The sequence below is a fragment of the Parus major genome, chromosome Z, assembly GCF_001522545.3.
Source record: "Parus major isolate Abel chromosome Z, Parus_major1.1, whole genome shotgun sequence".
Classification (NCBI taxonomy): Eukaryota; Metazoa; Chordata; class Aves; order Passeriformes; family Paridae; genus Parus; species Parus major.
Window position 1 is genome coordinate 63977171 of NC_031799.1, and position 27467 is coordinate 64004637.

The window sequence follows — 27467 nt, forward strand, 5'->3', positions numbered from 1 at the left end:
TTCTTCAGGACATTTTTTATTTTTAGTAAAGTTTGCACTTCAGCAACTTTCTTTTGTAAAGAATAACTTCAGAATTCTGTACACCATTTTTTTTACTAATGTAGTTTGTATCTGAAGGGCTCCATTTGATGACTGGAGATTTTAATTTAAACCAAAGTACCAAAAATTTGCCAATTTCTTCAATACAGCTTTTGACAGCTCCTTCCACAAGGATAATGTATCATCATACCCCACAACTACACGTTACCAAACTTCACAGAGAGATGCACAGCACTAATGTATCACAAACAGATGAGCTGTAGCTGAGGGCCCAATAAAGGTCAGTTTTCAATCTGCTTAATGCTCTTTGTAGAATGATCTTCCCCTTTCTATTCTGGGCATAAGAATATTAAAAAAGAAGGCAATTATTGACAAACCCATTCACCCACTTGCCAGAGATATTTTCCTCTGCAGTATGTGTATGTCTGCCAGAAGGACTTCTGCTGAGGAATAACCAAAAAGCCAGCTCAAAGTACAGTTTCCCTGACAACACCAATAAGACTATGAGACCGTTCATGTTCTGCTCTTTTGATTCTCCTCTCTGCTGGATGTTCTCCCTCTGTGGTGAAAGTACTCAGGTCACCACAGCTCTCCAGGTACAGCAATCCAGGATGTAATCTGAGAGGTAACACACTGACTCGCAATGGTGTGGCTTCCTGAGCATGTGTCATCACCTTTATAAAGAAAACAGAAGTTTTAATCAGTTTTGTTTTCAGGCTCTTGTCCCATTAAAATAGTTTTTTACCCAACTAGGAAGAAGCTAGTTGTAGTGTTATTTGTTATATTTAAAGAATAATTAAAAAAGCTCTAAAACCCCTAGCCTTTGCCAAGGAGGCATGGGAAAAGCAGTCCTAGTTAGGAAAGGAGTAGGGTAATTTTTTATTTTATTGTTTTTTGAATTTTTGTTAGGTGGGTTTGGTTTCCCCCTCAAAGGTGCATAGGAAATTTTTCACTCCAACCTATGGCATGTCTGGTATTGTTTACAAAGAACCTAAATGTTGCTTCCTTGCAGAGGCCACTGAACTGTAATAACCTTCAAGCTTATGTGATAAATTAAATTATTATAAGGAGCCTTTTTCCTTCCTGTTTCTGTCAAAATTGTCAAGGCTTTTGTTGCCTGAAGGCTGCAGTGGGAAATCCCACTTTATTTGCAGAACCTAAATGACACTGATGCATTTTGCATGAGAACCCAAACCAAAACCAGTTGTCATAGCAAATCACTTGTGCCATGCATGAATCAATTAATCTACCCAAAAGGTCTGTAAGTTACCAAAACATTTGTTTGATGAAGCCTGCAGTGTCTGAAACTTCTGGCTAGTCATTCCATCGTATTTTCTATTTTCTGCTTTTAATTTCCTTAGTACTAGGTCTTATTTTTATCCTGGGAGCCAATCACAAGAAAGCTGCTTCTAATGGGTTTACATAAAAATTTCCTTGTCAGCCTCCATTCCTTCTGGTTTGCAATAGCAAATGGTTATTTATAACATCTTCTGCCTCTCCCCTGCCACACTCAGTATAAAATGCTGTCATGTTATTTACATTTCATGACTCCTCAGCAGAAGACTGACTCAGTTTTTAAATACACGCATACTCTGGCTTGTGGCTGACAGAGCAATAAATATCACAGCCTCTCACACATTCCCAACATGAAAGTAAAGTCCTGAAGGAAGACAGTTTGGTCCAAAACTGACACACAGACTGGCAGATGTAAACCCATACTTCCAAACCAGGGGCAGTGGTTTTCCACATCACATGATAAATACAAGTAATAAAACTACCTGCTCAAGGAAAGTGGCACTGGTGACAGCTTCTGCCATATGTTTCTCATCTGATTTTAAAACAGATTTGATATTTTCCACCACGTCATGTATGTCTGGGCTCATGCTGCTGGAGGACTGCTCAAGGATCCTTGCCACACACTGTTTAGTCTCCATAAAAGATTTATAGTCTATCAGAAATTGGGGTCTTCCCCTCAAAGCTCTTGCTCTTGAACTCTTCTGCAAGGTGACAGCGTTAAGTGGATTTACATCATTGAGTGCTGCAGTTTCACAGTTGAGAACTGTCCCTGAAGACAAAGATGACAAAAAGCAAACAATCCACATAGTTCATGGCATTCCCAGAGATTCCCCTCCTGATTCAAAGAGGATGCAGTGCATCATTTAACCTTGTAAAACCTAACAGTCTGGCATGGTCAAGGTGGTATGGAAGGCTGCCTCTATTGGATTTACACAAAATGCCTGTAAAATAGGCATACATAACTATGGTTCAGTGCATATTACATGTCAAAGGCTCTGGAGGGACTCTTCCCCTTCAGAAAACTCTGTCATTTTCTGTACATTGGTTCCTTTTTCTTGTTTCTGATCTGAAGAGATCTGAAATGCATGTTGAATGTCAATGTAAACAAAAAGGTAGAAGGCTTTTATGACTTCTTCTAAACTCTTGATAACTTTTACTTATTCGTAGTCAAGAGGACAAGAGTCAAGAGGACTGAAAATAACTACCTGTCAAGCTGTAACATAGTAATACTACAAAGTAGAAATTCAGTGGAAAAAAACCCCAAAAACAAACCAAACCCACACCAAAACGTTCAAAATTATCTTTCAAGGACTAAACAAAGGACAATACAGAATCAATTTCACTGCCTTTTGTCAAAATAAAAATACACTGCCTTTGGTGTACACAGGTTATCAAATTTTGACCCCATTAAAAAGAAGGAAAAAACAAAAAAAAAATCCCAAACCACACCTACAGTTTGTTCAAGAAGTACTTTAAGAAGTTAAGAAGCACTTGTTTCAAGAAGTACTTTTTGGCTTCAGACCAAAAAATGTCAGGAAGAGATCCAAAACTTCCCAGAAAGAAGAGCACTAACTTGAAGTAAATTCCATTGCTGCAGTGAGTTCTTTTTCTATAGCACTCATGATTAACTCAGACCTAACTGCTGAACTGACCTGACCTCAGTAACACTGAGCCTAAAGCTTCCAGTGCTTCTGACATGGGGTCTCTGTACATCAGAAACACTCTGCTTTCACAGCTATGAATAGGCTGTGTGTCATGTAACTATTGCTTCAGCAGCAGCTTCTCTGGGCTGCTCTGGTGGAACTTGTTAGGAGGACAAAGCACATGATACAGCAGGGCCGTGAAAACATTCCACAAAAACAGCAAGTGTAATCCAGATAGGCATGCTCCCAATATCCAGAATAAATGGCTGTTACTAACATGCCCATTGGCACTTACATTTTGAGTGCTGGTATGTGTCAGCAGCTACTGTGGGGATTCCAATATCTTCTAGTAAAATCTGCAGGACACCTGACTGGTGCATTTTTCAAGATTGGCAGCAGTATGATGGACTGTGCAGTCACATTAGCAGTTTTCCCACAGCAACAGAATTGTATCACTGACAACAAAGCAGTTTCAACAACTCTCCACCATGAGTTGTGTTGAGGTTTTTTTGGTGTTTTGTTTTGTTTTTGTTTTTTTTATGACGTGAGAATTGAGAAAAGGGGAGCCAACTTATAGGCTAATACCAAATCCCCAAGCTAATTTTGCTATAAATTGCTCACACTGACAACTGCACTTGTAAGATTTTAGGTGTCAGTGCACTGAGGAATTGTGTGTGCTCTCCCTCCTTATTTTCCACGACCCCTCCCTCATACCCAGACCTTGCTACAGACCCTGTTCCTGGATATGAAAACCTAAAGAGCAGCAAAAATAAGGAGTTTGGTGGAGAAGGTTTGGCAAACCACTGTTACGTAGGTGCTCTGTTGGGAAACAGTAGCTGATTTCTGCAGGTACTAGGTTCAATGTACAAAACTTTTGAAAAGTTTTCTTTTAAAGAACCATTACACAATCACTGACAGAGAAACCCGAGTCACCTTGAGGCAGCTGGCAGTGGAGCGCAGGATCACTTTTAGAGTATTTCCACAAGGAATTGAAGGCTCTCCTGTTCACTCCTGCAGACACACTGCTTGCATTTGAAAGGGAAAGGCTCACTCTGCTGGAAGGCTCCTGAATTTCTTCAGCTGAATTATTAGAAATAGAAAAGTAGAAGTAGTCAAAATAAAGCTAATCTGTAGAAGCCATTGTTAAGAGACTGATTTTTTCCCCATCCCACCTGCAAGTCTGTAGTAAGTGGACACAAAGGTCTAGAGGTGCATGTATGTGTACACACATACATACACACATACATACACACTTACTGAACCGTAACATTGGTCTAAACCCTGTTTAAATGTTTGCAAAAGCCTGTTCTGCCTTATGCAACTGGAGTAGCAAAATACTACAGTCTAGTACACCCTAGTACAAAAATCACCTTAAACTACCTGATCAGAGAGAAGGAAGCTACAGCTTTATTGGTGAAAAATTAAATTTCACAAAGCCCCAAATCCTTGTGCTTATAATGAGCTGTACCAAATATGACAGCATATGGTCAGAGAGGTTGGTCAGCTTTTGCAATTAGGAATTTTGTAATCAGTCACTACTCCCTAAAAAGGAATCAAAATATTTCCTTAAGTATTTTCCTGGATTCTTGTGATCCTTCCCACTCCTCCTTTTCCCAAGAGTGAAACTATATGCTGCAATGTAATGAACAGGACAGGATGAAGCTGTGTATGTTTCTCACTAAGATTGGTTCTGTGCCTCCATCTAGTGGCACCTGGTATGTCACAGAAAACAATTTTCTTGATCATTCAGGAGTTATAAAACTTGTAGTGGGATACCAGGTACCCAACCACAGCCACTCCCCTCTGAAACTGGACAGGTGAGAAAAAATATAATGAAAGGCTCATGTTTTGAAATAAGGGCAGGGGGACATCACTCATCAATTGCTATCACAGGTAAAACAGATTCAGCTTGGGAATATTAGCTGATTTTATCCAAAAATGAGCAGGATAATGAGGAGTAAAACAGATCTTAAAAACACCTTCCCCCAACCCTCCCCCAGACTTTATCTTCTGCCCTGCAGCAGCTCAGGGATCATGGGTTGTGTCAGTTCATGACACGTTTCTGCTGCTGCGCAGGGAGAGGAGTCCCTCCTCTGCTGCAATGTGGGGTCCCCTCCACAGGAGACAGTTCTCCAGGAATATCTCCAGCTTGAGTCCATTCCACAGAGAACAATTCTACATTAAATGCTGCAGTATGGGTCACTCTTCCATGGGGTCAGTCCTGTTCCAGCATGGGTACCCCAAAGGGTCACAAGTCCTGCCAGGAAACCTGCTCCAGCATGGGCCCCTGACAGCAGCCTGTTCCAGAACAGGTTTCCCATGGGGTCACAGCCTTTTTGCACACACCCACCTGCTCCAGCAGGGGCTTTCCATGGGCTGTGGGTAGATCTCTGCATCCCTGTTACCTCCATGGCTGCAGTGGCACAGCTGCCTCTCCATGGGCTGCACCATCGGCCGCAGGGGACTTGGCTCCAGCACTTGGAGCACCTCCTACCCCTTTTTCTCCACTGACCCTGGTGTTGGCAGGGCTGTTCCTCTCACATATTCTCACTTCACTCTTCTCTGGGCACCAATACATCTGCAAAGTAACTTTTTTTTTCTTAAATATGTTGTCACAGAGGTGTTACCATCATTTCTAACTGGTGCAGCCTTCTTCAGCAGCAGGTCCATCTTTGGAACTCTGCCAGACACAGAGGGAGCTTCAAACCTTCCAGCAGCTTCCCCACCACTACCAAAACTTGGCCAGGCAAACCCAATACAAAACCAATTTCATGTAAACAGTCTTTTATTCAGAACACGGCAAAAATCTAACAGGTATGTGCCAGTGGCAGAAGCATTCAAGAAAATTTAGGTTTGGATGGCATGTGCTTGTTGAGCACAGCACTTTATCACCTACACAAATGCAACTTAGAATTTCTAAAGAGAAGAAAGAGTGACACAACCTATGTAAAACAGGTGCCAGCCTAGCAATTCAGAAGGTAATGCCCAGCAACAAAATACGGCAGACCAAGAATCATGCAGGATTAAAGAATCATCACCAATATAAACTTTTCAACACCAGTGGAGCTGTTTTAGCAGTAAGTCCTGGAGGTACAGTGGTGCCGTTACTTTGGAGAACTTGCTTGGTATTTTTTTTTTAATTCTGAACAGATTAATGACCGGATTTTGTGATCTTGATCCTTAATAATGTTTCCAAGAGGTAATTGTCTTACAGTGGAGTGTACTGGAAATTCATACACCTGGTTTGTGATGATATAGAGAAGCTACCAAGCACTTCCTGCCACCAGCAAAAGGCTGCATGTCTGCCTACTAGAGTCAGCAGACTGTAGTCCCATTCTGTGTGACAGGAGTGATTATGAAGTCAGTAAAACAATTTTAGCTGGCATAGAGATGCTTAGAGCTCCTCCTGCAGCTGGCAGTCAGGATTCCCCTTACTCTGCTGGCAGAGCAGTGCACAGCTTTAACTTCTATCAGGAGCTATACTCAGTTGATCAGCCCTGATGGTGCCAAGGGAATCACAGCATCATACACAAATGCCCTGGCATGACAGCCTGCCAGCATAAACTGAAAGTTCAAGTTTTATTTATAGATTGCTACACTGCACCAGCTGAGACAGCCCACAGACTTCCTCTGCCACAATTCCAACAAAAGCCCCCATTTTATATTTCCCTCCTGCAGTGGTTTAACCCCAGCAGGCAGCTCATTCCCTCACAGTCACTCTTCCCCAGTGATAAGGGAAGAATTGAAAGATAAAAGTGGCTCATGAAAGACTCATGGATTGAGATAAGGAGTGAGGTGGGAGAAAAAAAGCCAAGAAACTCAAAGGAAAACAAGTGATACAAAAGCAGTCACTCACTACAGGCTGACTGATACCCAGACAGTCCCTGAACAATGACAATACTGGAACACTCCCCCCAAATCACAAATCCAAACCACCACCATAGGCTGCTATGAAGGAAATTTCACACCTCTTTACAGACCTCTTTATTTAAAAAAATACTGGACAAACCAGTTGAGATGATGGAAAAGAGGGTCCACTTTGCCATATGTGCTCAGGTAGGTCTGATTCTTGCAAAGGAAATTTTTAAATACAAATGCCTCAAACGGTGTCTTATCAGAGCCTTTTTTAAAAACAACAAAACAAAACAAAGCAAAGGCTTTCCTGACTGTCCTTCACTGTAGGTGCGTTGTCTATGCTATTTTTTCCTGTTTCCAGTCCTCATAACTTTAAACAAGTCACCATGACTCCTTGTATTTGATAACCTCTTTTTGTTTGAGTTCAGGAAGCTCAGAGAAAGCAAAACAGGAGTTTTACCAGTAAGAAAGCTTTGAGGAAGAAATCTAGAGAAGCTATAGCAAAAGGTTTTCATTTATCACAGCTGGCAAGACACCAGAATCACCCAAGTGCTTACTTTCAGCAGTTTCAGGCAGACTGTGAGAACTTAAGGGGACTTCGACAGAGTTGATGTTTGGCTGAAGTATGATTTTACACAAACTCTTTTTTCCCCCTGACTAGACATAATAGGAGGAATTTCAACTGATGAAGTTCAAACCCAAGTGTTTTTTTTATAGTTTGATAAGTACATTGGCAGAAGAAAGGATACAATCAAATAAAAGATTTGGGGCTTCCCCCCTGCCCCAGTTTTTACTCTCTTGTATGAATATTGAAGACAAGACAATCTTGCCATAATGGTCAAGTTCAAATGAAATTTGGAACACATTTTCATGGGCTGTACTGGAAAAGCTGGAAGTCAATAATGTTTAGACATAAGCATACATTGCAACAAACATTAGGTTAAAAACAACTTGGAGCCATAAGGCATGGTTTTCTAAAACAGTGCAGAGCAAAGCTTGATGTGGTCTCTAAGAGTGGTTTAGCTATCTCCTGTACCAGGATGCAGAAACTATTTAGTAAGTCTTCCAGTTCAGGCTGGAAAACAGAATAATTCCCAGTCTAGCTCCACACAGTACAGAGTTATTCTACCCTTTTCCTATTTTTACAAGCAACAAAATGTTAACAGGCACCATCACATACACTAAGCAAATGGAAGCCCTGGAGCTGGACATCATTTCTTGCAACATATGGATATACTGTCAAAAACTTTTAGGTTACTAAAAAGCAAACATATCCTTCTTTTTGTATCTTGCATGAAAACATGTTCTTATGCTTTTAAATATTTTAAATATTAATCCTGGTTCCCACTAGCCAAAACAATCATGATTCTGTATCTCTGGTTTGCAGTGTGGTGGCTGTTTTTCAAATATAATAATGCTGCTGCTACATTAAGTTGTATGTGTTGGAAAGAACATTCTAGAACAAACTTTAAAATTACTTGTTACCTTGAGAGGTCTGACTGTCACTTACTTCCTCTGAATCAACATCTTCCATGCCATTTAGTTCAGGTGCACCTCCCTGGAATAAAATGCAAAAGTTGAAAAATCACAAGTCCCCGTCTGTCTCTGGCATTTCCTAACAACTGCAACATCCACCTTAGAAATTGAACACTGGTAAGAACAAGTGTGCACAGAGACTGTATCGTATGAGTCTAATTCTATGGCAAAATCAAGGCCAGTGAACGTCTAGTGTTCATGTTCATCACCCAGGTCAGTCATTTTCTGGGAAAAAGCACCTGTCTTTTGAAAACACCAGTGAAAAGGGATGACTAATGATGACAAAATTTTGACCTAGTCCCTCACAGGAGGAGTGCAGGTACCTAACTGAAGTAAAGCAAGGAGGTCTTTTAGAATAAGCAGTAACAGGTGTCCTCCACATTGCTTTTTGTTCCTTCTCCCATGCCTGGGCAGTTTTCCAACTGGAGAAAACTTTTCAGTTCTAGAGATAACTAATTGCTAATTAATTAAAAGCTTTAGTGAAATTCACATTTGTAATCAAATGTATCCTCCTGACTTATATTTACCATGCCTGAGTGCAACCTCTCCCTTAGAGTGGAAAAAACAAATCAGACATTAAACCCTTGTGGCCCATACCTGCTCAGAGCTTTTTAAGCTGCCCACAGCTTCATAAGGTGGAGGTGGGTCCAGACGGCAGAACACTTCAACACCTTTGATTCGCATTCCATAAATATGGGGCAGAGAAATCACATGAGAGACAGCTGTGCTGCAATAAATAACACAGAGCAAACCTGTCCGTGTGGCTTTCCAGCTGTAGGAAAACATCATCTGCTACCGAACTCCACCGGTTTTCCTGTGCCAGCTCAGATTTTGGAATCTAAGTCACAGGTACTGGACTCGCCAAGACCTGCAAGACATTGTCTCAGAAGATAGCAGGAGTAATTCCCAGTTTAGCTCTTTAGGACGTGCCTCTCCAGTGTGCTCCCCAGAGTTTAAACATCTTTGGGCAGTACTAGGCCTAGGAACCCATTACAGTTTTACTTTAGAGATTCAGTTTTGTTACAAAAAATGAAAAGTACAGGCTGTCACTCAAAATGTGACAGCCTAGCTCTGAGTTTTGTGAACCACTGGGTTCTTAATTATAAACTAAATTCAATATACTTCTGACCTGGAGCTTTGTGTTCAGATACAGCTGCACAGAAAAAGCCAAATAAAAACAAAAATCTGTTTTTGTGATGATGAAAGAATATTATGGTTGATTAATGCACAAAGGCTTGTACAGGGCAAATGCACCTCATGGCTAACCTTACTCCTCAGTTTCCAAAGAGCTCTCTGAAACCTTTAACACAGCAGAAATCCCAATGATCTTTCTCTTAGGAGGTAGCTCTGAGAAGGAAGAAAACAGAAGAGTGCCTGGAGAAACATTCCTTTTCATAAATATACATTTACATTGCCTCAGGAACACTGTAACAAATTGTGGTGGTCAACAGCAGAGCTGGCAAGAAGACCTTCCCCACATAACCCTCAGATAAGTCTTTGACTCATAGCATCTCAGTTCTTCTCTGTTTTTGTTCTTGGGGTGTTTTTTTAACACTTTAGTTGCTGTTTTGGCACTGAGCAGGAGCCTCAAGCAAAACAGAAACACATATTTTGCTTTCTGGACTTCAGTTGGGTTTCATCCACTATTATTAGTGGATGCTACTCTCTACAAAGCAAGTCCCTCCTCCCAGAATTTAGCCTTTCTCTGGACACTGTCAGGAGGGAACAAAGATGACTGACATTTTTTTTCTTGCAAGCTCAGAGGAAAGGGCAGAATGACAGAAATGCCTATGGAAAATTGCTTGCATGGAGAGGAAAAGTTTCAAAATGAGAACCTGGAAGCCCTCTTGTGAATGACTCCTGTGAAGGCAGTGGAGGTAATGCATGGAGAAATCTGAGGAAAGGAAAGCAGATATTTTGACATCTGGCCATTATCTCATTTAGTCTTAAAAATGGGGAAAATAAAATATGTTAAAATAGTTTTTAATTACAATCTACTTCAAATGTTCCAAAAGGCTTCAGAATAATTTCGTAGTACAATGGAGAGAGATCCTCCATCAACATTACTTCTTCACATTTTCCTAGTATGTTCATGCTGAATTTACATTCAATATAAGCCACAAAGTTACGCATTTTGAAACTTAAGTTTTCCTTTTAAACATGCCTGATCTAGCCCATCCAGCTCATTCACACCTTGAAAATTAATGCTATGTCCAACAACTATATTAAAACTTATTACAGAACAGGCAACTAGAAAAGCACTGCCTTCAGTCCCTTAATTATGAAAGTAATTCCCAGGATGTACCCAAACAATACTTCAAACTGAACTGAGGTAGATTTTTAGGCCTTGCTGCCCAAAATGTATTACCTCTTCCCTTAAGTTTACATGTCTTGTGACACTTTCATAGAATCACAGAATATCCTGAGTTGGAAGGAACCTACAAGGATCAAAGTCCAACTCCTGACAAACTGCACATTTTATTTTCCACCTGGAAACTGAGTTCTCACTGTTTATGTTGTGCCAACCCTGAAGAATAATGTAATTGCTATTTTTTAATATATTTTTATTTTGTATTTATTTTTTAAGGTATGAAATAACGAGAGTAGAGATAGAAATTGACCAGACACTTGTAGTGCTAGTTTGGTTTTTGCCATTAAATAAGACAAATGTAAAAACTTTCCATGAACAAGTGAGAAAAACAATTGGCTTTGATAGCTGGGCCTCTCACTCTTTAATTTAAAGGGTGGCAGAAGAAGGCCTACACATTCCAAACATGTCTTTGGCATAAATTTTGATGACTGCTGTTTCCCTTTTCAGAGATGTATCTGTCTTGGAGCTTGCAGATGGGGCTCACCTCCCTGGATGTGGCTCCTGTGACACCCTACTTGCACACAAAGGTTTGGGATGCCGGGACCAGGGAGCTCAGCACAGAAAGCCAGGGCACAGGTGCTACACGGAGCTCAGGGTACAGATTGAGAGGAAGTGTGAGGAGGCTGACTGAGAAATGGCCACATCCCATCTCAGCCACTCTTGCAGGATCCAGCCCTGACTGGATGGAGATAATTACTCATCTTCCAAAAACAGAAACAGTGTTACTTTGACTTCTGCCCTGCTGCATAACTTACCCTAAAACAAGTAGCCTTACTTCAGAAAGATGCCATCATCACTTAAATGTTACTATCAACAACAAGTTTTTAACATAGTCACAGGCAAGGTGGCTACTCAATTTCAGACCACAGAAGCCTTAAATACTGTTCAGCAGCACCCCTGTGCCAAAGGAAAAAAAAAAAAAAAAAAAAAAAAAAGGAAAAAAAGAAATCCTGCTGCTGGGAAAGAGATAACCATCTAGAATGACATGCTAGACAAAGAACAACTGGTCCATTTTAAAGCAGCGGAACTCTGAAAAGCATGTTTAGATAAATAATTATTCTTCCAAAGAGATCATTACACGTTTCATTCTGTTCTCATAAGCAGCTTGAACCAAAACTTACATAAAGGTTTTAAGTAATATTTTTAATTCAACTCCAGTCTCTGGTCTTTCAGAAGACCTGTTCATTCTAAATCCTATTGTTGTGCCATTTTACCATTTTCTAGACCATCCCACAATCTGTAATTACCTCTGCCAGGAACACAGTCTTAAAAGTCATGCATGCTATTCCTGATGAAACAGTGAAATAAACTAAACATTCCTGCACACTGCAAAAAGGAGGAATTTTAAACAAGAGTCATACAGTCTGCTTGAGCATCATAACACTTTATGTATAAATATTGTATATTCAGAACAGAATAACGCAGCCCCACCTGAGTCACAAACTAGTAAAGCCAACCTGCAAGTTACTTTTAAGAGCAACTACCTGCAGGGTAAGGGATTACTTTTCCAGGCAGTGCAGTCAAAACACACCCTTCAGTCATCTCTAACAGCCCAAGAAGGAGAATAAGAATGACGCTGGGAGGAAGATCCGTGGGGGAACACCACTCAGAGTCTCTGGCTTACCAAGTGGTTGTGTCTGGCTTCCCACTGCTGCCCTCACCTGCTCTTGACAGCATCGTGTAAATTTTCAGCTGTTTTGAGCACTAATATTTCTCTCACCCAGAAATAGTTCCTAGAGAATCTAAAGTCAAACTCACAAAATTTTACTCCCTTGCCCACATTGTATGTATGCTGTCTCCAAACTAATAGGTTCTTTTTTTTTTTTTTAACCCTCCTAAAATCACAAACCTTTTCACCAGAGAAAACAGTCTTAAAAAAAAGATTAGGCCATGTCTTGAAGTACAGTAAAAGAAAGGAAGAGAGTGTACAGTTTTACCTTTGACTTGTTTGTGGGGCACAAGAATTAAAAGTTGCAAAATAGGAGGGAGGTGGGACAGGTGGGACAAAATCATCAGGATCCAAATCATAATCTTCGTCTTCAACCTCAGGTTCACCCTGATCAAACAAACTTCTGTTAAAACCCTTCTGAGCTATAAATACTGCTGAACAGTATAATCTATTAATACTGCTTGTACCAGTCTTTATGGCAGACAATGCCTTGTGCTCACTTACTGTGCAGAATCTTCTTGATGCAAATATCTGCAAGTAATGCAGGGCAGATGCTATGAAGCAAACAGTAGCGGCGAGAGCATTCAGGGCACTAAGAGCTAAGAGAACTTTCTGAAGAACATGAAGATCATTGAAATGAAACTATTAAATCATGGTATTTGTAAATGTCAAAATGATAATAATAATAATAATAACAAGAACAATAATGATGATGCTAATAATAATAATAATAATAATAATAATAATGCTACAAAACAAAAACAAATACAGAGGAGATTACCATGGCAATTACTTCTAAGAAATGTATGGGATGAAGTCTTCAGCACAATCTCCAAGACTAGGGTAATTTGTAAAAACTTGTTTTACACTATTTATTGTCCTGACAGAGAGACGCAGAAGGGTTTAATACAGCTCAGATGTATTTTATCCATCTATTAATCCAAGAATTATAACCTTCCTCATAACTTTGCAGTGGGAACTCCAGATTCAAGATGATCCCCATTAAAGAAGCATCAAAGCTTTTTGATATTTGAATATGGTGTTGGTTGTGAGTTTGATTTGAGCAGCTTGTAAGCCACAAAAGGCTGAGAAGTGCAAAAGACTAACAAAGGCATAAAATAATTAGCTAAAATTTAGATCTTATTCACCCTTGTAATCTTGTCAGGATTCAACTGCAGTTTTGGTTGCACTAAACACAAAGAAACAAGCAAGAAATGCTTATTGGCTCAGCAATGCACTGGTCAAAACCCAGACATTAAAAAATCCCCCCATGTTACAGAACTACGAAGAGCTTCTGACCAGTGTGGAAGACCAGAAAAATAAAAGAGTTTTTCCCAGTAAACACAGCAATCACTTCAGCACTGCACTGCTGCACAAGCATGGGCATTATAAAAGCAGTGTTGCTGCTGCTGCTGTGTGTGCAGGGTACCTTGAGAAGAAGGTGAGCAGCACCGCATGACTTCACATGGTATAGCTTCAGTACAGCCTCTGCTTCTGTGCATGCAGTGGGATGAGGTTCTTCACAGCACAAACAGGTCTTGTTTTCATCCATCTTGAAGAAACAAAACTCTACTTTTTAAATTGTTTTATGCAATATTTATACCTGCATAATATAGAACCTATGTCTTAAACTAAACCCATGGCCACAAAGCAGACTGGAAATACAGGGTCATATAATTGAACAGTTTGGTATCTCAATGATTCCTGCGTTATAAAGCTGTACTATGTATTTCTTATTTGAGAGAAAGCATGGGTAATGCATTAACACATTTAAACACAACTTACTTGTAAGCAAAGCTGCACTGATTACTAAGCAATTTTATTAGCTATGCTCTTTCCAATGCATAATAGCCTAGAAATTATTTCTCTGATTGTTGTGGAAACCACTCTTTATGAACTGGACACATTTTCTATGGTTCAGGAATACATCTTGCATTTCTATGGGTGGAAGGAAGCCTACAACTATCATTTCAACCCAGTCAAATCATTAGTAGCCATATCTGTAGTTCACTGTTGTTAGTAACTTTCATGTTCAAATTAATCTTATCATCTTACTTTTCAAAGTAGAAATTCAAAGTCTCCATATTTAGAAATAATTGTGTATTAGCTTTCAAATTCTAGAGTCACAATGCTGACATTCTTCCACCTACAGAAGCCGCCCTACAAAATAATTAATGACTTCAGGAATGTGTTTTTGCTGTACCCATACTTCCAACTATAGACAGCTCAGAAACTCCTGCAACATTTGACCACCTCATCTGGAATATCATTAATTCTCATTGTGGCTTTGGTACAGTGATACTGGGTGACTACAGATTGCTAAGTGTTTATAATCTTGGACTCTCACTACAATACACCTACTGGCATGTCAAGGAACCAACAATAGCTTTCTTGAAAGAATAAATGAATGAAAATAGATATTCAAAGATCTTTCCATTAAACCACGAAGTCCTTCAAGCTTTACACACAATCATCTTCATCACCAAGTGACCCTGTATTGTATCCTTATATTTCAATTATTCCACAGTTTCCAGTTCATAAACAGTGATTCTTCTATTTCTCATGACAACCACTTGAGAAAAATCTTTTGCATTCTGCCCTGCCTTGTACAGATTGCATCTTCCTCAAGTGGAAGTCCTCTGAAAAGCTAGTATGATTTGATCTACCTTGGTTTTTAGCTCACAGCTTCTGCTGTAAGGTATCACACAATGGTCCCCACCAGGTGAGGCAAAAGAGGAAGAACAATCCCACCAAGAGATTATAACAGACTGAACATTTTGTGGGTAGCTCACCATTACACACATTCAGGCTTTTTTCAACAGTTAATTTTTTTTACATTACTACAAAAATTCTTTATGCCAGTTCTTATTACTTGCAACTCTACATCAGGACATTTTGTGATCTTAGCACAGCAAGCTAATATGCCATAATGAGAAGAAATCAGTGTAAATCAGTATGTATGCTCACCAAATCACACCCGGGTACCCCAGACACAAACTGAATGCCTTCACATCCTATTATTAATCCAATCACGTTCAGCATGACACTGATCATAGACAGCAGAACAAACAGGTTAACCTGGAACATCAAAACAAAATTAAGTGCACAGGAATCCAACTCAAGGAACCTATCACAGAGCAAATCCCACGCACAAACTGAAGATGGGAACGACTCTGTTTTTTCAAAACTGACCATTATTACAGTGCCTTGAGGTGTATTCTATTCTCAAAATTCTTTCTCTTCCCTCCCCATATTCTGAACTAGTTATGCAGAAATAAAATATATGCACCTATTGAAAATATTAGTAGTAATAGCACAAGCAATTAAAAGTTTTGCTGGAGTGCAAAGTATGATCTGCAAGTCGCCCAACTTCTGCTGTATGTCATACTCTTCCACCAAGTTTAGCTCTCAATAAATTCAGAACAATACAGGAAACTGAAGAGGGAGAAACATCTTAAGCCAACATTCACTCTGAACATTTCCAGAATTATTTTGCAGCACAAATAAATGAAAAATATTTGTCCCAGTACAGTGAGGATTGAAACACTTAAGATACTTCAGTCACATGACTTTATTTCCTCCTGATTACTAAAACCAGAATATTCATAAATCAGACAATACTTTCAGATTTATAAACCACCTGAAACTGAGCAATGCCAAGAGTAATAAATACATTAAAAAAGGACGAGCAGAAGCAGCGGACAAAACGATGTCTTGCTTTCACATATTCCCTTACAATCTGTGTTTACATGACTTTGGATACGGATTTTGAATATATGAAAGAACCATCCTTGTCCCTATTCATACAGGAAAAACTATTCCGTACTTCAAGAGAAAGTAGTATGCGTAAGACTACTACTTTAAAGACAAATAAAAATAAGATGCCTCCTTTAAGCATTCAATCCTACAAAACAAGTATCAGATTCTTAACGTTCTAAAGCATCCTTTTTAATAACAATCTGCTCATTCAGGTCTCTTTGTATCAAAATGGTCCACATTAAAAAAGCAGGACATGAAAAGAAGCAGAGGAAGAGAAGGACGTTATGAGGGATGCGAGTTCAGTTCTGCACCAGACAGTTTTACAGGAGATCCAGCAACAAGGACTTCCTAAACATGCAAAGAGCACCATGGCCTTCTGAATACATTCAGCTGAAGTACCATGGTTAGCTACCTGGAATCTGAAGCAGAAAAATGTAACAGCTGTTGCACAAATTATGTTCCCATTTTCTGAGGTTCAGGGAAACAATCCCCCATGAATGGACAGGAGCCAAAGAGCATTACTGTGCAAGCTAAATTCTTCAATTACAGCATTAGCAGTCATTACTCATTTGACCATGACATTATCCCATAAGGTAGATTTTAACCCCAAAACCCCAACAACTTGTTTATTAGTAGTTATTTATTAAGAAATCTCTGAAGAGGACTGAGACTACTTTGTGTTAGATATACTAAGAACAAAATAATTTATAAATTATTAAGAGAAAGTGGAATTTGTCCTAGCTTTGTAGTAATCACAAAGCCACAGAAAATAGGGTTTTAGTTCTAGAAAGTACTCGGAGTGCCATTTGTTTTTCCATACAAACAGAATTTAACAATTTAAAAAAAATTAACTCCCTGCTCAGCATGTAACAGAATCAAACCCATTCCTTATGCTTTTACCTAAATTACCTTAGTTACTTTTCCGGCAAAAAAACTACTTTGAGAAAAAAATATTGCTACACACAATATTGCTATTTAATGTAAAGAAAACTTTTCAACTGGGTTCAACATAGGGCACCAACAATTAGGAATTAGCCAGTAAGTGAAATAGAAGCAGTTTGAACACAAAACATCTTTATAGCACAAATCTCATGGAATTTCTTGTCAAGAAAAACAGAAGGTGTATTTGCCCTTTTTCAACTGATGAATAAATGGGAAAAAGTTACCTGGCCAAATAAAGAAAGATTTTTTTAAAAACCCAAAAAAACTAGTAAACTCACATTTAAGTTGTCTCCTTTGGCACAGAAGCTGCAATAGAAACAATTCCATCTACAGCTATACAAAAAAGTTACAGTTAAAATCCAGAAATGTCATAAATCAAAGAATGAAGAGGAAGAGAAGGAGTATTTTCATAAATATGTGAAAGGATGATAATTTCTGCATTTATGTTCTAATAAATTCTATGAGGAGCAAGTATAATCTTGATCTGTTTTTTGTATGTATAGTGTATTTTTGACTGAGTAAAATCTTGCCAAATGATCAGAAGATAAAAATTATTCCTCTACATACAATCTAAAACACTACCATGATCTGAACCATAACCACAAATTCTCTGCCACACATCTGACAGTGGACAAGATGTTGTACTTAACTGTCAAGATAAAAAGATATTTTTTCCTTTTTCTCCATCACCAGTGAGAATTTTTACACAATCACTGAGATCGGAAGGGACCTCTTGAGACCATCTAAATCTCATCTCTTGCTCAAGCTGGTGTCACAACAAGGGAGCTGGAACCGTAAGATGCCTTCTAACCCAGACCATTCTATGATTTTATGACCTACAGCAAACTGTTGAATATAATGTCCAGTTAGTTTTGACTATCTCTACAGGTAACCTACACCGTTTTTGATCATCATAACATTAAAAAGTTGTCTTCTATGTTCAGATGGAATTTCCTATTTTCTCAGTTCTGCTCACACCCTCTTGTCCTGGCAGAAAAAGGTCCAGCTCCCTAATCTTCATTCCCTCCCATCAGCTATTTAGAGATGCAGGAGATTCCCACTGAGCCTCCTCCTCTCCAGGCTGAACTGCCACAGCTTTCACACCTCTCCAGGTGTGGGAAGGATCACATCTCTTGACCTATTGCCAAGTCTCTGCCTAATCCAGCCCAGAACACCACCCGTCTTCTTTGCCACAAGAGCACTTTGCTGTCTCCTGGGCAGCCTGTTGTCAACCAGGATCCCCAGGTTTTTCTCTGCAGAGCTACTTTCCACCAGGTTACTCCCTTCTGTGTAATAGGATAATTTCCCTCTGCAAGTATGACTTTGCATTCCACATTGCTGGACTTCAAGAGATTCCTCTCAGTGTACTATTCAGCCTGTCCAGGTCCTTCTGAATGGCAATATTTAGCATATCAGCCATTCCTCTCAGTTTGGCATCTCCTGTGCTGAGAGTCACTCAGATCCACTGTGCAGAGCACTTGCTTCAGTAGTACTGGCCCCTCAGTGTCCACCCCTCAGGCTCACCTCTGGCCCTTGGCAAGCTTGGCTTTCACCACTGATCCCAACCCTCTGTGCCCAGTTATTCAGTCACTCACTGTCCAGTCTAACATGTATTCTGTCAGCTTATTTTGTTACTTATATCCTCCTGCAGATGCAAATTTAAACATCTCCTTCTCTACTCTTCTACAAGTAAAAACAGGGGTTATACTTAATCCCAGTGACAGGAGATCCTACCCAGAGGAGAGAAGTACTTATCATTTTAGATAAAAACAGAGAAAGGCAAACATGGTATTTCAAAAATTAAACAGATGTAACTGGTTTTGACTGCAGTTATAAAAATGAAAACAACTCAAATTATGGCCTTAGTCTGGCTCAGAGCTTCATCTTCAGAGCATTAGATACACATGGACTATGAACACCTGCAGAAAGCCGTGAGGAACCTTCATATGAATTAAACTATACAAAATTTATCTACTCATATTTGCTACTGTCCTGAATGTATGAACTCTTTCAAGTAGAAAAGTATCATTATGTCTTTCAAGGAAAGAAGAATAAATATGCATAGTAAAGCATTGACACTGTCTTTCATTCTGCATGGGGAAGCTCCTTGTTGTCCTGCTGCTGCTGCCACTGAAGCAAGTATCTAATTCAAGAGAGGAACTGCTTTCACTTGAATATGCACATGCAGGACTGATGTCCAAGCAGACACTTAAGTGAAAGAAAAAACAGTTGTTTCACAATCAGAAACTCTCATATCCATTTACAACCTACATATATTCTTTATAAACATCCTGTAGAAAAGAGAAATAATCTCTTTATTAATTGTCCATAGGCACAGCAGCAATAGCTATAATTAAAACTCACAGGACCTTACAAGATTTCTGTCAGTTCTGAGAGCTACTTATTCTACCATACGAAGACCCACAACACAACTGCCAACAAAGGAAAGCCCTGCAAGAAGAGACAAATCAATTCATTTAATTAAAAAGTCACATGTTTCAAATGCAGCACTAAAACACCCCATGTATGAGAGAAAAGCTTTTCCAGCATAAAAACAGCTATAAGCTTCTAATGGCTTTTCATACTCTCACTTTTAAAAGCGTATTTCTATTTGCTTATACTGACTTTAAAACCTTTGCATAATTACTGTTTATTGGCTTAATGCTGCAGTCTGGAGTGTAAGCAAAGAGGTTAACACTGAGCTATTTTACTTCTAAAATCAAGGGAAAAAAGATACTACTACAATAATTCTCACAAGTAAAATGACTGCTTGTCATAAAGCCCGTGCCTAGGGAGAGTGTTTTTCAGGGCTAGGGACAGGATACAGAGCTTCTGTTCACAGTTCACTGCTACTAGCAGGGCTAAAGTTTAAGAACGTTACTAGAATGAATTTTCTTGATCTATACATTAAATTTTAGTTAAATTCATGAAAATCTGTCAAGGTGCAGATATCATAGTAGAAGTCAGCCCTAAGAAATCTTTATTTAAGTTTTCTCAAACATATTTTTCTTTGGATAAAAAATTTCAATTAAATACATGGTTTACCACAAATATATTCTTCAAAAATTTCTAGGTCATAAATAAAGGCCAACTTCTATAAACTTTTCTGTTTTCAAAGTAAGATCTGTAAATATTTGTCATAAACCAAAAATATTAACATGTTTAAATTAAAAGTGTTTCAAGTAAAAATTTCAAATCATTTTGTGACCACACTGTAAAACATGAGAAGAATCCAGACTGAATGACCCATGCTGCACATGCATGTCTGCTTTGTCTGTCAAGCCCCTCAGAGCTTTACATGAAAACAATGACATGTATGAACACAAAAGCTGCCACACAAGCAAATAACAGAAGCATGCAGTACTTGATGTAGCCAAAAGCTGGAGTCACATTCAAGACAGAGTCAGCCTGCATGTGCTCTGTTGACTTCTTGATCCCGTGCACTTTGCAGGTACCGAACTGTTCCCCAGTACTTGCAGCTGCAGCAGTTCAACTCTGCACAGCACAACAGGCTGATGTCTTGTTAGATGCTAGCACTCCTTTCCCTTTCATCTGATCACAACTAAGTCTCCTCTTTAGCAGCAGAACACAAGCACCAAGCAGACACGAAAGAGATGCTTAACTTGAAGTCTTAGACTCAGTTAGTGAAAAAAAAAACCAAAACCAGAAACAAACATAATCAGAGGATCATCTAAAAAGCACTCTATAGGATTGCAACTAATTTATGTGAGACTGAAAGGAAAGGATACTTCACTAGCTAAGGGCTTCTGTATCTAGCAAAGCATGTACAGCTCCTGGCAACTCCTGGGAATGCAAAATAAACTCAAATTAGTCCAATCAGGCATACAAGGACAGAGGCTATAACAGCAAGCATCACCTGTGAAAGACATGAGCTGCCCTTAAAACATTCACAATCAAACTAACCATGATGTACTTTCTGAAATAATTTAGGTTCCTTCCAGTAAAACTAAGATTTAAAGCTGTGTGAAAAGAAGAAGCTTAGGAGCAGAAAGGAAGGAACCAGATTCTTCTATGCATGAAAGGTAACATTGAGCCCAGAATGGTTCAGAACCAATATCCAAGTAACTTCGAGGGGTAGGTGGTGGCAGTGGTGAGTTCCCCTTTCCCCATTAATACATTTGGACAGTCCTAAAGAATAAACACAGGATTGGTTAATATCTCCAAGATCATTGAGTCCAGTGTTAACTCAGCATTTCCTCAAAGAAAAATCAGCTTCAAAGCACAAGCATTAAAAACTGACTTCCAAAACTGATTGACAAGATATCCAGGACAGAAATTTCTCAAACATGTAAAACCAAGGAAGGATTTCAGAACCCAGACTTTCTCAGCAGCTTTACTGCTCAAGACCAGGCCTCCCTTGCAAAAATGTCCTTCAAAAGATATGACCGTAGCTTGATTTTGCCTTGTAGTACCCTGTCTCTCAGATATAATACTTATCTGGCATCATCCCACACTGTTAATACTGTAAAACAGTGCAGGTGGCAAAACCCAAATAACAACACTCCATTTTATTTACCAAAAGGTCTTATCACAGCCATCCCTCTTCATGGCTGTTTTTTCACAGATGGTGTTACTAAAGGTCCACTGTATCTGTAACCAATGTGTTTCCATTCCTTTCTCCCCTCCAAGTAAAAACATGAGTGGCTGAAACACCACAGCTCATCCCCAGCTCCTTTTTCACAGCATTGCAGCCTTGTGCTTACTGCAAGCATCAGCAGCACCAGAATCTTGCTGTCACAGAAAAAAAACCTGAGTCTGGGTGTTTTCCTCCATGACCAAGGCCTTGGACAGAAGTGGCAGTCATAACAGCCTGACTCTTCACAAAAACCCAAACACAGGTAGTGAGAAACCATCACGGGGAGTGCTAAGGCCATACGTGAGGAATTAAAAGGGGAGGAAAGTCACAACTGACAAAAGGATATGAATTTTAGTTCTGAACGAGTTTTTTAGTTTTGCTTATGAATGCCATAATTCCAAGTCACTACTGTGTAATGATTCTCATTGATGAGACATTTAGGAAGCTTGCTTTTATAATTCATGTAATTGTGCACTCTTCATAACTCCCTAGACAAAAAGGTTCAAGTTACTAGGGGGTAGACATAATAGACATTTAGCCCAAATATGCTCACAAAAACCAACAATCTGTCCTTGAAAGACTGTAGATAGTTTAAGGTATTATTTCCTTACCCTCAAGAAGAGTTTAATGTTTATTTGTGTTTTTATTTTTCCACGTAGAATAGAATATTTCAGTTGGAAGGGACCTAAAACAATCATTTAGTTCAACTGCCTGACCACTTCAGGGCTCACCAAAAATCAAAGCCCAGTATCAAGTGCATTGTCCAAATGCCTCTTAAACACTGACAGCTTAAGGCATCAATCACATCTCTAGGAGCCTGTTCCAGGTTTTCACTGCTCTTTTAGCAGAAATGCTTCCCAATGTCAAGGCTGACCTAATCTGGCTATCAAAAATCAGACCACTATAGAACACACATATAAATAAGAAAAAAACCCAAACGATTTTATAGAATCACATAATCACAGAATAGAATAACTGTGGCTATTAGAGAGCTGAGGAAGATTCCTCTGTAATCTCCTGCTCAAAGGCAGGGTCAGCTATGAAATCATGGCAGGCTGCTCAGAGCTTTTATCAATTTCACATCAGAAACTTTCCCATCTGCTGTGCAATATCCCAGGGCAATCTCCTTCAGCATGTGACCATCCTAAAGATCATCTGAAATAAAAGAAGGGATCAAGAAGAGTTTGTGCGTTCAATTTAAGTAAAATAAAGAAAGGAAGATCAGTTTTGTACAAAGGAGAACATTACAGAGTGAAAGAGTAACAACATTCTATAGAAACAGCCCAGAACACAGACAAAGAATACTGACACAGGAGTGCTGTGCAAGTCTTAGGCAGTTTGAGACTGATAGCATGTACATTTATCTTGATGAAAACATGGCTCTTCCAGATTGGGAGTCTCTAACACCAGACTTCTCTCTGAGAATAAACAAAATCCACAAAACTCCTGAAAAATTTGCCTGTGTTAACCAATGCACACTTAGAAATAACAATGGATTTTGGGTGGTTGACAGCTGGTTGAACATGAACCAGCAGTGTGCCCAGGTGGCCAAGAAGGCCAGTGGCATCCTGGCCTGTGTCAAGAGCAGCGTGGCCAGCAGGATGAGGGCAGTGATTGAGCCCCTGTGCTGAGCACTGGGGAGGCCTCACCCCAAGTCTGTGCTCCGTTCTGGCCCCTCACTTTAAAAGGGACATTGAGGGGCTGCAGCCTGTCCAGAGAAGGCCAACAAGGCTCCTGAAAGGACTAAAGAACATCTCTCATGAGCGACGGCTGAGGGAGCTGGGGCTGTTTAGTCTCAAAAAAAGGAGGCTCAGGGGGATCTCATTGCTTTTTACAACTCCCCTGAAGGAGGCTGTGGTGAGGTGGGGGCCCATGGCTGCTGTGGTGCCTGCAGTGAGAGGACAAGAGGAAATGGCCTGAAGCTGAGGCAAGGGAGATTCAGATCAGTTACTGGAAAAAGTTTTTTTGCTGTTAGGGTAGTCATGCATTGGAATGGGATGTGCCAGGGAGGTGGTGAAGTCACCATCCCTGGAGGTGTTCAAGAGGCACTGGGCGATGTGGTTTAGGGGTTTGGGGCAGTGCTGTGGACAGATGAACTTGATGATCTCAAACCTCTCTTCCAGCCTTGGTGAATCTACAATTTTATGATTCTATCCACAGCTCACACATCTAATCCTTGGTACTCCTCACTGATACCCATGTGGACCCCAAGGAGTGCTGCAGATAAATGAAACAACTACCTTGGCTCAAAAAAGTCTTCAGAAGTGACAGTAAGGCAAAAAATTACACACAAATAAACAAAAAAAACCCCAAATCAACCAACCAACCAACCAAAAAACTCCCTAAACCCACACACAAAACAAAAGCAACTCTAAAACTCTTTTTCAAATCCCAACTCTGAGATATTAAGAGACACACAGCTTCAGATTTCACTTACAAGTGGAAACAGCTTACACACCCTGCACATCAATCTTCTCTCACAGCAATGCCATGTCAACTGTATATGAAATTAGCACTGGAACCTGCTGTAAGGTGTTAAGTTAGCTCTCAAACCCATTGTCAAAAACTAAAACACTACAACTAAGCTAAGATTTAAAACCATCTCCTTTATTTCAGTTTAAGCTGCACTGTCTCGGAGAGCTGTATTACTTATTCTAAGCCAGCACTTTCTTATGCAAAAATATAAAATGTGTGCTTTAAATAATATTAACAAATCATCCACACATGGTCCGTTGTTGCTCTTACTGAGGACTTCATCCATGCAGGAAAGAATATGGCCTTTCATGGTCTTTGACTTCTTTTTAAATAATTATGATACTACAATTTGAAAAGAAAGACTCAACATTTTTTTTAAAAAAAGGAGAAAGAGAGGTGATTATTTTTTTACCAGTGACTATTAGATTAGGATAATTTTTTAATTATTTCCTTACAGACTTTAATCCATACTTACCAAAAGCATCATCGGTCTCTTCCATGTTGTTAACCCTAAGATTCCGCATAAGATTGTCTACAACATCAAAAAACACAGTGTCACCAAGAAGCAAAGAACTGTCCACAAAATGACATTTACACTGTTTTTATTACTGTACTTTGGAACACTACAGCAATGCTGTATCTTTGCAAGATACAAAGATGCACTTAAAGCAGAGAATACCTGTGCTGCTGAGGTTCTTCGCTCCTAAGAGCATCCTGTGAAACAGTAACAAAATTAAATCTGCTAATTTCTTATTTTTTCCCTCCCAGAAAACATGTATGGGGACAAGCAGTATGTCAGCAATTCCAACCTCCACATTTGCCTTAAATAGTTGCTTTCAACCAAGGGAGTACTTGTGCTCTGAAATGTGGCTGGGCAAGTCTAAAAACTGTCCTTTTTATCCCCTCTGTCCATCACTATCTCAGCAGTTCATTAATTGCCTGTTTCTTTCTTCCCTTTTGCTGATTTCTGACCATTTCAGTGAGCTAAAACCTGAAGAATGAACCCTACAGAAATCAATAAAGAGCACCAGCACTACCTTCCTGAAACATTTTGCTATTTAATCAGATGAATGCCAGTATCAGTGCGAGAAAAGAAGTTAAAATAAAAGCACATCCTTCCGCAACAGCAGTTGTTAGACCAAACCTGCTGAATCACAGAACCAAACTCTATGATCCTTTCTTTACCTTACAGGGCAAAACAATTAAGAAATTATAAATAATTGCTGTAGAACTGAAATAAACAGCATACCTGAATATTTTCTCACAGAAGAATAGGAACTCTATAAAGAAAGGTAAATAAATTTCTCAGCATGTCCCATAAATCAGGAGATATACTTTTAACTCAATGGACTTTGTGACTAAGCCAGTAGACATCAAGCTCCTACCCGAAAAAAAACCAGGAAGACTAGAACAAGCAGGAAGTCACCCACTAGTATTTTTAATAAATCCCTTCTGTAACTTCATTCACTTGACATGATCAATCTAATCTAGCGTAACATGCATGTATGACTTGGCCAAACACCTACTGATATCATCACTGGTGTTGCAAAACCACATATGTAACTCTGCAGTTTCATAACAAAGTATTTTTTGAATTCTCTGACTGCAAAATGGACACATGATTTTATAACAAAGCACATCAATACTGATTTTTTTTTTTTCCTTAAGGACAACAAATTTATTTAATTGCATCTGTTAAAGATAAGAAAAGGAAGTTGTTCTCAAAATTTTCCTGACATGTCCCTCACAAGTCAGCATGTTGCATTCATAATGAAGAGAAAACCAAACCAAAAAGCACCCAACCAGACACATCAGTCAACTTTTGATGGCATCTGCTTTTCCATCTGCTTCTGGGCTATGATTTTGACTTATGTTTTTACACCCAAATGGTATTTTGGTAACTTTTCTGAGTGTACTATTGCTTCAGAAATATAATTTAAAACCCCCCAAAAAACCAACACCTTTCTTGATTATTAAAAATACTGAATTTCTCTATTACATGTGCAACTTTAAAACATTTTAAAAGCATAAACATGATACTGTGTACAGAATTCAAAGGAAGTCCATTGGTCACATATATTTAAACTTCTTTTAACCTAGAGTAAGATCACAAAAGAGATACCAAACACAGACATTTGGATGGTCTGGATTTCCCCTCAACTCCCAAGGACTGTGTACTTTCAGGGATGAACACTGAATTATACAGATAAACAGGAACTACTTGATCCCCAAACTACTGCATTGAGAGCATTTCCAGAGGTGGTGAACAACACTGGCAATTTAAATGAAATGTTTAAAGAGAGGGTTAAGCTGATACTGCTCACACAGGCAGCAGGAGCTGGGTGCTCCATCCCAGTACACAACTTGCTGATTGCTGGAAGGTCCACAAACTGGAGACAATCAATGGGACTCTCCTACACTTACTAACTTCTGCTTACTACTGCCTAGCTTCTGCAATACAAACTTCTGTATATATTCTGCATTTATAAAGCTGTGGTTTAAAGCAAGGACCAACAGGAGATGGAATAATTTCTCTCAATACTCCTTACAAAACTGTCCTAAGTCCATACTTTTTTCCCCCAGGAATATTGATTTATCTCTACATTATGCCTACGAGTAAAGGCACAAAGCACAGACATGCAACATCTACTTACACAATGACTTTTGAAAAATACAGTGTCTGATAGGGCAAAAAAAGTCAAGTACTTTTTTTTTTCCACTTCTTTGGTTTTTTTTTCAAAAATGACCGCCAGGAAATAAATCCCCTATTTGTTAGTCTCGGCGTTTGTTACCCAGCTGGGGTCCTGCGGACATCCTACAAAACTATCAGCGAAAAGCCGCTACCCCGTTAGCCGGAGGGAGGCTGTTTCCAAGCGATCGCGGAGGAGCGGGATCACGCATCCCCCGGGACAGCGACCCCGCAGGTGCCGCTCACGCACGGCCGGACCCCAGCACGGCGTGTCCCACCCGTCACTTACCGACGAGCCGGCCCAGAGGGAGTTCTTCACCTGCGGGGCGCTGCTCAGCGACAGCACCCCGAAGCTCAGCGCCACCAGGGCGCAGCCCAGGCCGGTCTGCAGCAGCCCCAGCCCGAGCAGCGAGTGGAAGGGCAGCGGGGGGCACGGGCGGCGGCGGGGCGCCGCTCCTGCCCGGAGGGGCGGCGGCGAGAGGCCGTCGCCCGTGGTGGACAGCGAGCCCGCCGCCGCCCGGGGCGGCAGGACGAGTCCCTGGAGAGGGCAGCAGGACCCCGGCAGCACCATCGACGGCGACACGGGGCTGCCGACT

General features: G+C 39.9%; 1 protein-coding gene across 1 annotated transcript; it reads right to left on the reverse strand.

The window, feature by feature from the left end:
* Positions 1 to 27467, reverse strand: FAM189A2 (family with sequence similarity 189 member A2). Its single transcript, XM_015653449.3, has 11 exons — positions 27161 to 27467; positions 24658 to 24714; positions 15377 to 15487; positions 13839 to 13961; positions 12914 to 13021; positions 12678 to 12796; positions 8967 to 9096; positions 8319 to 8391; positions 3912 to 4058; positions 1818 to 2104; positions 1 to 713 (listed from the first exon to the last, which is right to left on the reverse strand). Exons 1-11 carry the CDS (start codon positions 27440 to 27442, stop codon positions 507 to 509), a joined length of 1644 nt encoding a protein of 547 aa, XP_015508935.2. The 5' UTR covers positions 27443 to 27467; the 3' UTR covers positions 1 to 506.